Source organism: Engraulis encrasicolus, unplaced genomic scaffold (assembly GCF_034702125.1).
Source record: "Engraulis encrasicolus isolate BLACKSEA-1 unplaced genomic scaffold, IST_EnEncr_1.0 scaffold_276_np1212, whole genome shotgun sequence".
NCBI lineage: Eukaryota > Metazoa > Chordata > Actinopteri > Clupeiformes > Engraulidae > Engraulis > Engraulis encrasicolus.
Genome location: NW_026945562.1, coordinates 13147 through 28216, shown reverse-complemented (window position 1 = coordinate 28216; position 15070 = coordinate 13147). Strand labels below are relative to the sequence as shown.

General features: G+C 44.4%; 1 protein-coding gene and 1 long non-coding RNA gene across 3 annotated transcripts; one reads left to right on the top strand and one right to left on the bottom strand.

The window, feature by feature from the left end:
• Positions 1-7625: 7625 nt before the first annotated feature.
• Positions 7626-10232, bottom strand: LOC134442987 (dolichol-phosphate mannosyltransferase subunit 3-like). Of its 2 annotated transcripts, none has more exons than XM_063192929.1 (2): positions 10193-10232; positions 7626-8949 (listed from the first exon to the last, which is right to left on the bottom strand). In XM_063192929.1, exon 2 carries the CDS (start codon positions 8881-8883, stop codon positions 8605-8607), a length of 279 nt encoding a protein of 92 aa, XP_063048999.1. In that variant the 5' UTR covers positions 8884-8949; positions 10193-10232; the 3' UTR covers positions 7626-8604. The 2 variants fall into 2 exon arrangements, with proteins under 2 accessions (XP_063048999.1, XP_063049000.1); XM_063192930.1 differs by having other exon boundaries at positions 10197-10232.
• A 1582-nt stretch (positions 10233-11814) lies between these two features.
• Positions 11815-12830, top strand: LOC134442988 (uncharacterized). The gene is made up of 3 exons (XR_010033532.1): positions 11815-11902; positions 12400-12451; positions 12757-12830. It is a non-coding gene; the product is annotated as an uncharacterized LOC134442988 (long non-coding RNA).
• Positions 12831-15070: the final 2240 nt, after the last annotated feature.

The window sequence follows — 15070 nt, the reverse complement described above, 5'->3', positions numbered from 1 at the left end:
ACCAGAGTGCGGACAGTGTGTGTAGTGTGTGTTGTGTGTGTTGTTGTGTGTGTGTGTTGTGTTGTATGTGTGTGTGGTGTGTAGTGTGTGTTTGGTGTGTGTGTTTGTGTGTCGTGTATGTGTGTGTGTGTGTTGTGTGTGTGTGTGTGGGTGTGTGTGTGTTGTTTTGGGGTGTGTGTGTATTGTGAATTATAGTGTGTGTGCGTGGTGTGTGTGTCACTGGGAGGGCTTTAAAGACAAAAAAGGCCCTATAAAATATTGTTCATCAAGTCCTCACATCACTGTCCTTAAAATATGATGATGGATCTGAGCTCCAATACACTGAACCATCGGCAGAAAGAACTAAAAAAAATCCTAGCATAAGAAACAAAGATTTTTCCAGCAACAAAAAAAGAAAATAATCCTAGTCACTCATCCGCTACAAAACCTGGCTGGCAGCAGATTCGCAAACGGGAAGCAGCAGACTGTCAACGGAGCTCACACTCTCGCCGTCTCACAGGTAAATACTGGTAAATTTGTATGTTAATTGGAGCAAATGAAACAGTGTTGTCATCTCCGCCACAGTGCTAGATGAGTTTTAAATAGCTCTCCTCCGCTTTCAGCAGCTGCATGGCCGGGTTTTGTCTGTTGACGGTGGAAAAGAAGCGAGAACGTTGCCCACTTCTGTACCGCGTTGTCGCCCATTTTAGCTTTCACAAATACAGTGTGTGTGGTGTGTGGTGTGTGTGTGTGGTGTGTGTGTGTGTGAGTGTGTGTGTGTGTGTGNGTGTGTGTGTTGTGTGTGTGTATCCTAATGAAAAAATACAGCACTGGCATTGCCGGGGTTTTTTTTTTGAATTTGTATTTTTTCATTCAAATGCAGCATTTTGTTGCAGTCTACCACAGTGCTTTCATGTGCTAATCACTGCATTCCTTGCATAAATACAACAGTATTGCCTCATCTTTTACAATGCAGGGTTTTTTTCCATAAAGGGTCCATGTATGCAGTGGCACACCTTGTCAACAGGCTAGGCAGGCAGCCGCTTGGGGCCCCCAATCCCCTGGATGGTGAATAACAGCTCAGACTTTGCTACAGAAGTGGCAAATTTCTTTCAAATGTTCACTCCTTCTGCATTTCGCTTGGGGCCCCACCTGAACCTATAGAGTAGCATTGGTAATTTGACTGGTGCATGTGATGTGCCATTTATCTGGCCGTGTGGCTGTCCCTCACAAACCATCTTGCCCTGACAGTGTACAACACACTGACTTCATTTTTACTTTTTTGCTTTTATCCTCATATTGCACTTTTAGTCTTTGGCACTTTCTTTCCTCCATCTTAGTGGCCTTGCCATTTAATACAATTGTGCCTGCGACTGTTTAATAGTGTAAGAAGTCTTCAAGTTTTGAAGGACAGAAGAGTGTTTATACATGTTCCCCTTTTTCGGTATTGTGACTGAATGGCTTGGCGAGCTCGACGAGTAAGAAGGCTCAGATTCTAATGGGGACACCGATCGTTTTGCACAAGCACAGTGGACTCTCTTATCAACCTTAAATATGTTAGCGACTATTCATACTCTGGGTTACTTTACAACGCCTCGGTAGGGGGGCAGAAAGGCAAGTTGGAGAACAGAACCTTCAAATTGCTCCCTCAGCTTCCCAAAGGTACTAGAAAAAAGATCTCGTATAAAATTACAACTCTCAGACGAGAACGCGCATGATTTTAAAACTTGGGCTTTCGTTGGTAACCACCCTCAGCCAGCTAGAATTGGAGTCTCAGAGCTGCGGTTGTAAATTGTATCTTTCGCGGGTTTTGGATTCTGGCACGTGGGTTTTTTTTCCCCCCTTTCAGCATATTTATTTAGTCTCATAGTTCTCCTTTGTTTCCTATTCTTTTTTTTCTTCGCTTTAAAACTTTTTTTTAATGTTGCTTGTCCACTTTTGTGCCTTGTAGTGGGGCGTGATGATGTGTGTGCGGCCCTTTTGTGCCAGGTCGAATCTCTCCAAAGATTTTCAGTTCCCGGATCTCCTGGGGATCGTCCTCATAAATAATAAAGGTTAAACGAATCCCTTGACCTATTCACGGCCATTTGCTTAAACAGTGCAGTTTAATTATGATTCAGGATCGACGACCAGAGCTGGCTGGAGAGGCATTGATCACATCCCCTATACTCCCAGGGTGACTATTCACAGCAGGGGCTCCAACATCTGTGAGCCAGAATTTAGCGGCGCAACATTCAATACCAAACGCCAGGCTAGGCCAGGCCAAACCAAACCAAACTAAACCAAGCTAGCTGCCGAGGAGTGAGGCGAAAAGTGGGACTGAGTTACCAGAAACCCATGTAGTCTGAAGGAGAAGCCCAGGCAGAGTGTGGGGGGGATTGAAGGGGGGCCCATAGGGATCTGCTTGTGCAATGTGCTGGGAACCCTGAATTTGATGCAACATCCCTGTGATGAGAGTTTGACTGTTGGTGCAAGAGGTGAGTGGTGCAAGATTTGATATGGGTTGGGAAGAAAAAATAGAGATAGATTGAAAGACAAGAAAGACAGACAACCAGAGAGAGGAGGAGAGGTAGAGAACGAGTGAGAGAAAATGGGAGGAAGAGAGGGAGAGGGAGAGAGAGAGAGAGAGTAGAGAGAGAGAGAGAGAGAGAGAGAGAGAGGGATAGATAGAGGGAGAGAGAGAGAGAGAGAGAGAGAGAGAAAGAGGAGAGAGAGCGAGAGAGAAGGAGAGAGAGAAGAGAGAGTAGAGAACATAGCAGAGACAGAGACAAATAGACAGAGATACAGAGATACAGAGATACAGAGATACAAAGAATGAGTGCATGAGCGAGAGAGAAAGAGAGAAAGAGAGAAAGCCAAAGAGAGGGAGAGTACGCCAGGCCAGAGCAGAGCAGCCAGGAGGCCACATAAAACCAAAGCTGGCTCCCAGCTGGGGGGGTTCTGCCTTCAGCCAGAGACTCCAATCGAGCTCCGAGCTGCAATGACAGATTACTGCACGGCCGGGCCTACCGGGTCTGGGCCCAGGGACCCAACAGTCAAGGGGGCCCTGAAGGTCAAACCTTTATATTGCATTCTCATATTGCATTTAAAGATACACTGTGTGAGATTTTTAGTTGTTTATTTCCAGAACTCATGCTGCCCATTCACTAATGTTACTTTTTTCATGAATACCACCACCATCAAATTTTAAGTATTCATTATGACTGGAAAAATTGCACTTTTCATACATGAAAAGGGGGATCTTCTTCATGGTCCGCCATTTTGAATTTCCAAAAATAGCCATTTTTAGCTGCAAAAATGACTCTGCTTGGACCATACTAGAATATATGTGTTTATTACTTAGTAAACTTTCATGTAAAGATCAAATTTGGCAATAGGCATCCCAGTTTCAATGAGCAGCATAGTTGCAGTACCTTTTTTGACCATTTCCTGCACAGTGTACCTTTGAGTACTTTTTATGTGACCCCCAACGACACATACATCGACTCTCACATCTGGGTGGGTTCTCGTTGTCTGGCCCAGGGGCCCATGGAGTCATGACCCGTCCCTGCTAAACTGGCGTGGTCTTCTGCTGCTGGAGCCGGAAGACTGTGGAGGTGGGAGACACTGGCAAGGTGCAGTGTCATGCCCAACGGGTTCCGCCTGCCTGATCCGTTCCCTTTGCACACTGCACATGCGCAGTATGACGTATACGGAAGAGAAATTGCTTGATTTGTTCCGTTAATTTTTTACTTTATCGTTTTAAGTGTTCATTTTGCAGGAGGAGGTTTGCGTTTTAAACTGTCTGTTTTATAATAATATATAACCGTTACAGAAACGCTAAATAAGGTCACCAACTGGTCAGCTAACCAGCTGACTATTCAGAGCACAATATCACGTTATTTACAGCGACAAACGCATTTGATGTAAAACAACGATATAAAGTAAAGGTATAATATAAATATATAACATATCTCTTTGTGTTAATGTTCTGGCGGCTGCAAAATAAACATTTAAAACATGAAAGTCATAAGGGAACGGATCAGGCAGGTGGAACGTGTTGGGCACCTACATGCAGAGCCATGGAATTCAGAGTTGTGACATCTAAGTAGTCGGTTGGTGACATGATTCACATAGATTCCAATCATTCTAGGCAGTGTCTTTCTTTTCGCAAGAGACTAACACAGAACCACTACAGAACGAGCAAAGATGAAGTAAAAATGAATTAAAATTAATTACATTACCTTTACTGCACTTTCTGTGTTCGAGGATCACTTCCTGGAACTATTTTGGAACTATGTCAATGGCGATCTCTCTGTTAAAGGCCCCATGTGCCGCCATGTTTGTTTAATAAAGGGAACACAGAGGTCAATGGTGTTAGCCTACCTCTTGCTTCCATGGCTCTGGTAAGGTGGAGAGGCCTACAGTTAGATTAAACAGCTGGAGTTAAAGGACCAGTTCAGTCAATTTCAATATGCTGTTGTATTGCTCATGCTACCCTTGACTTGCCAGTACCCGGTGATGCCACATTTTTCGGCTAAGCCCTTTCGGAGATATGAGCTATTCTAATGGGGGCAGCGTTTGTTTACATTTTTTTTTTTATTAACATAGGCCTACTCCAAATATTTTCCCATAAGGTTTGCTAGTTTGCTAGTTGTCTGCTGATGTTGTATAACCTTTCGGATGTTTTTGGGAATAAATAAAAATGTTTTTATGAAATGTAAACAAAGAGCTGCCCCCATTACAATGACCAAGATCTCGGAAAAGGCTGAAGAAGAAGGAAAAAAAACCTCAGGTACTGACAAGTCCAGGGTAGTGTGAGCATTACAACTGCATGTTGAAATTGACCGAACTGGTCCTTTAAAGGTAAAGCCCTGCCTCATATGTAGTATATCCAAAAAATGTTTTGTGGACCAAAAAAGAAATAACGGTCAGCACACTGACAAAATCGCTGCGAACATTGGGAGTATTTATCAATGTTCAGAACTTTACTATTCCCCTCATACATTTGGTGGTAGATCATGTGTGTTGATGTAACGTGTTCACATTCTCTCTTCACCTGTAATACAAAACCCTGAAGCATATTCATCTAAACATTTCGTGAACCAGTTGAACTGAAAAAGTCAATATGCAGACACCGTAGACCAGCTGCTTTCATAATACTTAAGGCATTCCCACAAAATTAAAAGGCGCTGAGAAGTGTTTAATTCATTGTTGGCTCCGAGCCTATACACATTTTGAAACATGTCTTCATCAGTGCATGTCAATCACTGACAGCCCAGAGGTGATGAGCACTCAAGATCGATCAATTAATCAGTGAAATCACCTGTGTTACATGCACCAACAGAACAAATACAATGACATTTTTTTTTTTTTTTTACTCCTTAAAGAACAAATTTCCACTTCTAAGCATTTGCGGTTTGGATGGATGCATCTTCACGGTGAGCCCTGCCCTGTAATGTCTCAGTGTGAGACATTGTGTCCCCGCGCGCAGCAACCTGTTCATGCCTCAAGAGGCGGGTGTGCCAAACGAGGGTTAAATGGCAGTCATTCAACTCTTAAGGTAGAGCACAGGTGGGGAAGGTACAGGTCCACTATCCAGCCTCCTGGCAGGGCCTTTAGGGCCGTACACACACGTCGCTGCTAGTTACTCGCTCAGCGAATGAACTCAATAGAATGTCAATGTGTTCCAGCGAGACTAGCAGGCGAGTAGGAGAGTACTGTACAAGCGATGCGATGTGGGTGGATCCCGAGTTGAAAATATTTTATCTTCGAGCGAGGCGAGTAACCAATTGGAGGGCAGAGTTTGGTACTTCTGGCCTGTTCATTGGCAGTTTAAGCCGCGGGAACTTTCAGCGAACGTTCCATGGAAGAGAGGCGAGTAGGCGAGCAAGCGAGAAGCTAGTAAATAGCAGCGATGTGTGTGTACGGCCCTTTTGACAGCTTTTGCCAGGCCCAGGATGAATTCATCTGACAGAGCCCCCCCCCGCCACCCAATACATACAATGTAATTAAAACCCAATTCTGGGCCCCCTCTCCCTGGGCCCCGGACATCTGACTTCTTCGTCCCCACCTGTCGGCTTCCCTGCTCCTGGTCAAAGATGCTCCTGGATAAGCAGAGCAAGATGACCCACTTCATTATAGCACATGTCTATTGGAGCAGAGTGGGGGGGGGGGGGGTCTGTCACAGACAGGTGCGTGTTGTAAATTTCCCATTTTCCATGCCTATGGCTGGGGCTGGGGCACCTGATTTGTGGCCCAGGCCTTTGTTTGATCCCAGTGTGGCCCCAGAAAGTGTCTCCTCATAAGGAAATAGGGGGATTTTGCTCAAGTGGAGGAACATGCCAACTAGCTTCCTAACCTTGCCCTATTACCACGGCAACACACACTTAAGTGGTTTTGCAATTAACATGAAAATGTTTCAAGAAATGTTCCATAAGGGTGAACAGCACATTATGGGCAATGGGCACTGCACAATACAAATACAAGTGGGTCTCTCCATTTGATAATAAAACCTTTATTTGCACTTCGTAAAGGATCACATAACAAGGGCTAAGGAAGCTGACCCTCACAAGGACTCTGGAAACCCAAACAGATTTTACCAGCCAAAAATATCAAATTAATCCTGGAGGACAAAAAACTATGCAAATATAGACACCCATGTTGTACATTTAGTGGCTTTGGGATTACAGTTTTTTTTTCCAAAAGCCAGCAATACACCAACCACCCCCCTGAAAACGCAGGCACTGCTAATGTATTCTTCTGCTTGGGATTCGTGTCTCGGGTATCGGGCACAAATTGTACTTTTCCATCTTCGAAACCAGGCACAGCAGCAAGTGGTCACTGGTTGAAGATGTTGTGTGTGTTGTTTTTTTGAGAGTGCTCATTCATTGAACACACATCATTTTCTAAAGAAGGTTTTTAATCAAATCATGACAGTTCCTACTCCTTGTATGGAGAGAGAGAGAGAGAGAGAGAGCGCGCGAGCGAGAGAGAGAGAGAGAGTATGTAAGTCAGAGAGAGAGATAGAGAGAGAGAGAGAGAGAGAGAGAGAGAGAGAGAGAGAGAGAGAGAGAGAAAAGAAAAAGAGAGAGAGAAACCCGTTGGACGAATGTGGAATGCCGGCTTCACTTTGTCCCGTTCCGAGTCCCGACCACCGGAGAAGCCTCAGCGGACACGGGCATGGCGGGCCGGCCGGGCCGGACCACATCAGAAAGTCTAATTCGAGAGCAACCTTAGCTCCGCTGCTCTGCTCTGCTCCCCGCTCCGCTCCTCATTAGCATAACCACACAGCTATTTGACTTAATCAGATGCCCTAATCCCTCCCCAGGGTTCAACTCCGGGCCCATGATGCTCCACCCACATACCTCCCGCTAGACTCCACACACACACACACAACCACCCACATACACACAACCGCCCCCTCCCCATCCACACACACAACCACCCACATACACACAACTACCCATCCACACACACAACCACTCACATACACCCCCCCCACACACACACACACACACACACACACACACACACCCCCGCCCCCCCCACACACACACACACACACACACACACACACACACACACACACACACACACACACACACACACACACACACCATCCCCACTACCCATTAATATTAATGACCCCTCGGTCATTTGGGGGGGGGGGGGTTCCCTGGTCATGACATAAGAATGCACACGGCTGACGGGGTGCTGTTCCTCTGATCAGATAATGTTCCCCTCATGTCATCACATCAGTGGGAACGTCTAGGGATTAATATGCCCCCACTCCCCCCATACACAGCCCCCCAGCCCAGTGTTCCTTCCTGCTGTATCAGGGTGGCCTCCGCATATTCATCCCTGACGCCAGTGGACGGGGTCTGTCTCCTTATCAGGAATAATAACAAGTCTCTCGTTCCAGAAGCATTGGTGATTCTCTATTGTCGTGCCAGGCCATACAAGAGTTTTTTGGGTGTTTTTTTTTCTTCTTTTAGTGAAAATGACACTGGCAAAGATGCTGTCTCTTCAATCCATGAATGCATGTGGTGTCTCTATGTGTGCCTTTATTAAACGCAGATTGTGTTTGAAGAAATGTGTATGCGCTGTGGTTAGGGAAGTACAGTATGTTCATGATTGCGTGTGTATAGTATGTGTGTGTGGTTATATGAGTATGTGTGAATGAGAGTGTGTTTATCAGAGTGTGTGTGTGTGTGTGTGTGTGTGTGTGTGTGTGTGTGTGTGTGCGTGCGCGTGCGTGCAGGGAAGCCGATAAGGGGGGACAAAGGGGTCACTTGTCTCAGCCCCAGGAAGATAGGGGGCCCAGAATTGGGTCCTCATTACATTGCATGTACTGGGTTTGGGGCCCTTTCAGATGACCTTGTCCTGGGCCCTGCCAATGCTGTCAGTGGCCCTGCGCGTGTGTGTGTATGTATGTATGTATGTATGTATGTATGTATGTATGTGTGCATGTGCGTGTGAGAGTGTGTGTGTGTGTGTGTGTGTTATCAGTATTCAGTATTCTGTAAGTATCAGTATCAGTAAGCGTATTCCAATGTGTGCGTGTGTATGCAATACAATGCGGTGCAGTTAAGTCTCACAGTAGAGTCCATTCCTTTCTCCTCCTCTCCTCTTCTCCTCCCCAACTCACATCTTCAGTCCTCTCCTCTTCAGGTCCTCCTTGGCCTCCTTGATCTGGGCCTGCAGCTCCTTGGCGGCCGCCTCGCAGTCGTTGAAGGTGGCCACACGGTAGCCCACCGTGGCCAGCGAGTAGCAGCCGAACACCACCAGCAGGTAGACGGGCATGGGCCAGGCCACCTCGCGGTACACGGGCGGCAGCCGCAGGTCCAGCAGGTCAAAGGTCACCAGGCCCCAGGCCGCACAGATGAGGGAGACGCCCAGCAGCCACTGCAGCAGCTTGGTCATCGTGGAGGTCAAGCGAGCGAGCGAGCGAGTGAGCGAGTGAGGAGGAAAGGGATGCAGACCGTGAAACTAGACACAGAGACACACAAACACACGCACGCACACACACACACAAAGAGAACAGGTGTGAGGGTTTAAGCTTACTCCAGCATGGTGGCCACCTCGACATCAAGTACCTCCCATTTTGACAACAAGCACCTCCCACTTTGACAACAAGCACCTCCCATCTTGAGTAGGTTCTCTTATAAAAAAATAAAGATCTTGTATTATTATGAATTAAATTTCTGGAGTTGTTTTACAATATTTGAATAAGCGTAATAAAGCGTACATAGGGAGAGGCATATTAATGCCTTTTTAAGGCATAATTAACATAACCTACAAGAACTGTGCTGAATGTAAGCGTAATAAAGATCAGAGGTAATCCAGTAGAAACTTCTGGTCGAAAATCAGTAGGTGACCACTTGATAACAAATAGGCTCAATTTGAGCCGCTCAAACAATGACTGCATGCTGAAGTGACTTTTATAACCAACCTGAGACACTTCATAGTTCTCAAACAGTAGGTCTAATAGTTTCTACCAGTAGCCTACCAAAGCCACCAGTAGACCTACTTAACATAACAAGCTACCATAAACTAACTGGGAAGAAACCAGCCGGAAAAACCTGTCGAACCAAACTGCTGGTTTACTACCATTACTAGGGTTTTCTCTCGCTCCAGGGTAAAGACAGGAATGATTGACACTTCAGCTATGCAGTCTGTAAATGGCTAGGCTGACACATCACTTCACTTCCAACTATGCCACGATGTTGCAATATTTCAATGTTAAAAATAAACCTGAAAATACAAAAGGCTATTATGTATCAATCATCATAACACATAGCCGTGTGCTCCGACGTGGACTGAGTTCATCATCATCATCGTGCCCAGCATCACTTGAGCTTTAAGATGACCAGCAACCAACAGGTGAACTGAGCAGCCACAGCTTACATGGCAATAATTCAAGGTATTGCACGATCAATGTCAACACATCTGCAGTGTAATTTAATGCGAGCGCGTCGTATTATATGATATTCCCTGCTGCTGTAATCCTTGGTTAAACCTGTGGCGCGTTTCATTCAAAAGATTCTCATTAGCCTACAACTAGACAACACAGCTCTCATCACAACAATCGTTTCAGCGCCGCACTTCTCACATTAATGGAGCCAGGTTTATAGTTTTCAGATAATGCTATAAAGCATTTATAAATTACTCTTACATCGTCTCTAATTCTGTTATTTAGCCGTAGGGATACACAACTAATCCAATTTCTTACCTACTCGATAAAGCCAGCTCACCACTTCTGGTTATGTCGCTCACGGATGACGTATCACATTGCCTTGTGGGAAATTGAGTAGAAGGGTTAGCGCACAAACATGTCTGGTCTGGGGTATCGAGTTTGCGTTCCAGCGCTCATGTTGGCAAACAGGACGTGGTAGACTGCAATGATGGATTTCTCATGCTTAGAACATTTCAGACGTCTGCTTCTCTACGCTTTTAGAGTTTTTTTCACTAAGGTTTTAAGAGACAGTGGATTCATTGCACCTTTTAGGCTATGCCATCTTAATGCCGGGTGGTCAACTTGATGAATGACAAAACATACAGACACACATTGCATTGCCTATTAATAATGCTCTCTCGATAGGAAATGAAACGCAGCAGAGGCGGCTGTTGTGTTTGTTCAGAGCCGCATGTCATGTCACCACACAGCGCGGCGTCTCTGAAGGCGCCGCGGGTCATATCCGCCCATTCAGCGCGCTGAACTCTCGGTGCCCAGCAGCCTGCACAACGTGATCTCGAATGAATTGCGTCTCATTTATCACGCAAACCAAAACCAAAATTGCGTCGATATAACGACGCATTCTCTTTTATGTCACACATGCGCAGTAGACAGCACTATCTTTTAAGGCCAGGAGGCTTTATTGATAGCCTATTTATAACAAAAACAAAACGTTATTCACGTTGCTTAACGTAACGACTCATTATAAATATGCTGTTAAGTCCCCACAAACTAATACTGAGCTCTTTTGGGCTGTTAAAATCAAGTTTTGATTTTAGCAAGTCTTTTTCTGTTTGATTGAATTAAAACGAACCCTGTAAACATTGACATAAATTTGTCCAGAGCGTGATTTGCGCACAACAACCTCTAGGCCTATAACGTTTTGAATAGTTTCAAATATTTCATTCATAAATCCCCAGACCCCCTCCCTCTGCTACTACACCAATGATGTCATTTTATTGCGACCACTCTCTGGATTGTGGATTTTACGGACTGCATTCCCATGTACTGGGTTTAGCTGGACCGTATTGGACTGGAGGTAAGTTAATTTAATTGATAAGGTGAATGTGCATTAACTGCTATATTTGAATGCATCTTCCAGGTCACATCATTGGTTTAGTCGCCAAACTTTTCTGACTGTCACAGTTGGTTTTACCAGCCAGCTGCTTTCTAGCCTACTGTGTAGCCTAGCCTACCCATTATTGCTCGCGTGGCAAATTATTCTGTCCATAATTTTTTATACTGTTTGGTTTTACAAGCGGTATCTCGGCCTCATCAAGCAAGCAGAACTTTGAAAACGACGTCAGATGCGCCAAAGTTCTGCTAAAGAGAGTAAATAGCGCGATATGTACTCTGAAATCTCATTCTGAGCAGAGCACTTGCTTGACAGGTTCACTAATCTCTCTCTCTCTCTCTCTCTCTCTCTCTCTCTCTCTCTCTCTCCCCCCAACTTTCAGGTGACAGGATATTTTGTACCTGCTTCGGACTGGTTCTGTCATTAATCTACTGAGCTGGTGCTTCTGTCCCAGGTAGGCTACATGGGCAGTCCATTTTGTGTGTGTAGGCTACAGGTTTGGTTAGGTGTTTCAAGTTCAAATTCCATTCTTTCTGTACATGCAGGTAAAATGTGTTTGAACTTACATTTGCATCTATACATGAAGTAGGCAGCCTAGAGCAGGAGGCGGGCGTCAGATCAGAGGGTTGCAGGTTAGAATCCCACTTTTCCACTCCCTATCTTGCTCCATGGCTGAGGTGCCCTTGAGCAAGGCACGTAACCTAACCCCACACTGCTCCAGGGACTGTAACCAATACTCTGTGCTTTGACTAAAGCGTCAGCTAAAGTATAATGTCATAGTAATTAAAAAAAAAAAAAAAGTCCTATTGACCATGGCACCCAAACCTAGCATTGCAGCCAAAACTGTGTCTACCTTGTTTTCAAATGCTTCAGCTCTGTATGAAATGGCCCATTTCCATTACATATTCTAATTCCCCCAACTCTATATCGAACTTCATTGGGTGGGGCTGTTTTATTTATTTTTTCATGTTTTTTTACATATGAATGAGATGCTGTGTGACTAAATAAGCTTACCATAATGTTTTTAGTACTGTTATTTGTGTTTTTTGTTGTTGTTTTGTTACAGTAGTAGTAGTAGTAGTCTTGTGATCATATGGTCATCATATATGTTATGTCTGCATTTCCCTAGGCATCTCCATCGCATCGCTCCTAGGCATCTGAAAGTGTACCGTTGCGCACAGGTGTGTATGACTGGTATAACATTTACAGCAGCAGCACATAGCTGGTAAGAGAACAGAGTTAATGCTGGACAAAAACCCTCATCTGAAAAAGCAAGGTGTGGAAAAACACATACACTGCCATTTGAGACAAGTGTCATATGAAGACACCTGAAAGAGTCAGTTATAGATCTGTAGTGCTCATGTTTATTTTGTTTGGTTGAGGGTGGGGATGGGTGGGGTATAGCACCTGTAAGACATGAAAACTACTTTCACCCCTGCTGTATACACACCATCTTTGTGGATTTTGCTTGTTCCCACCTACATAGATCATGCTGGTAACGAGTTATTCAAAGGGTCTACCAATCATGGCAAAAACAGAAATCCAGCTCCTCAGCCCAGGCAGGGGCCCAACAACCCCAACCCAGCTGATCCAGGAGCTGCAGCGAGGGGTAGTGATAACACTCCGGGCACCCCGACTGCCCTCTTCTTCAACCATTCCCATGGAATTCATCCTGTCCAGCCTCCGTCAGATAAATCCAGCCCTCCCCCTCCTACTTCCAGAGACTAATTTGCAGGTAAGCATACACAAACTGAAACATTTTGTCATACTGGTCGGTCAGCTGTGGTCTTTCTATTTTGCACATCAAATTCATCCCATTTCACCCCCCAGAATCTCATCTTGTGATGTGGATCTACTGACTACACTGCTTATGTGCAGATTTTTTGGCATTCTCTAAACACACTACCCCACTATCCCATTCATACACTACCCAACAATAACTGTCTGGACCCTGCAACAACATACAACACATCATACATAGGTAGAAAAATGCTGAGGCACTAAACTCCTAAAGGTTACAATTTTTACATATGCCCTGAGGAAGGGACATAAGGATCGAAACACGTAGGCATTGTAGCCAAATAATAAAAGAAAAAAATGTTACCTTGAGTGCCTCAGTATTTGTCTACTTCGACCAAGTTTTAGAGGCCCTACACTGATGAGCATCCAAGGGAAAAAGTGAAGACCCAGATTACTCAAATGACCTGTTTGCGTTTGACATCATACTGTACATACCGGCTTGTTTGATCCTGTCCCTCGTGGAAAGGACACACACACGCACACCGCATACACACACACAGGACAGGCTCCTATGGAACCGCACCATGTGACTGCACCTTACCTGCACCTTACCTGCACTACCTCAGACCTCCACTACCAAGAAACTGCTGGCCTCTGTAACATAAATGCACCAATGCTGCTTGTTGTAATTATTTATTAATTAATTACTTTATTGTTACTAGTGTTACGTGTTCCTGTCTTGCACTAATGTCAGACATACACAGAACTGACATTTACAGACTATGTCCCTGAACATGGCATAGAGTGAGAATTTCATTTTAACTTGTATAACCTGTGCATATGAAGAAAATGACAATATAACTGACTTGACTCCACACACACACACCACTAATTAACTTACGCGCTCCGCAAAGATTAGTCATTAGAATGTTTGAGTTTCACAATACAGTACAGGCAGACAACTCTAATTTCATTGCATGTTACACTTTTCACAGATTCTAATGGGTATGTGCTAAGGAGATGATGAGTGAACACGCTGCCAGTTTGGTTGCAGGTATGTTTTACTTTATCTGTCGAAAAAGCATATTCTTTTCAAGTTGCGCTCCATTATGCTGCCTGTGATGTTTTTGAAGGCCATCACTTGGGGTCAATAGACAACCAAATATCTGTAAGTGGTTAAGTGTCTTACGTCCGTGTACTATGAAGGTGGATCACAGTAGAAGTAGTTAACCATATTTCTCAACCTAACCATATTATCTCTCCCACACCGCACACATTGCTCAGTGCTGCTCCTGCAGAATGGACCATGCTAACCTCCCAGTTGTGTTTGTAGATCTCCACACAAATATCACCCCTCTACATTGTAAAGCTGTAAAGAATATGTCTACTTGACATCTTTTAACCCACCAAGTAGATGAAGGTTAACTTAAGTACAGTTTAGTTGTTGTTTTGGTGTTGTGATTTTATCACATTATATTACATTACAATGCATTTAGCAGACACTTTATCCAAATGTGTATCCATGTGGAGCAGAGTGTGGGGTGAACACAGAGGACAGCTGTATACAAAGTAAACCATTGTAAAACTGAAGACCTACTGATCGTGTGTAAGCAGGATAAAGTAAGTGCATAGGGTGTGAATTACAGATTAGGAATGAATGCTTTGTATGTAGGGGAGCTCTCTCAGACGAGATGAGTCTCCACAAACTGCCTTGAAAGTTGAGAGGGATGAGTACACTAAAAAAATGTATAATTTTCCCCAAATGCAGCAAACAAGTGGAAAAGCCATTATAATGTCTGAATCTGTATTTAATTTGAGATTGTTATGTATATGTTTCTGTGTGTATATATCTCCCTGCTTTAAAAAAAAAAATGTAGATATTAGGTTTTAAAATATATATCTCCTGTTTTTTTATGTTGTTTTGTTTTCCAGTGTGTCACCAGAATTCCGTAGATTCATCATCACTATGTGGGGTGGAAGCTGCACAGACTACAACAAGGCTTCTGGGACCCACTCACCCCCTCAAGCAAGACATTTAACACCTGCTTCACCTATGAAGG

Coding starts and splice junctions, on each gene's coding strand:
- LOC134442987 (XM_063192929.1), bottom strand. CDS start 8,883: ATGACCAAGCTGCTGCAGTGGCTGCTGGGCGTCTCCCTCATCTGTGCG.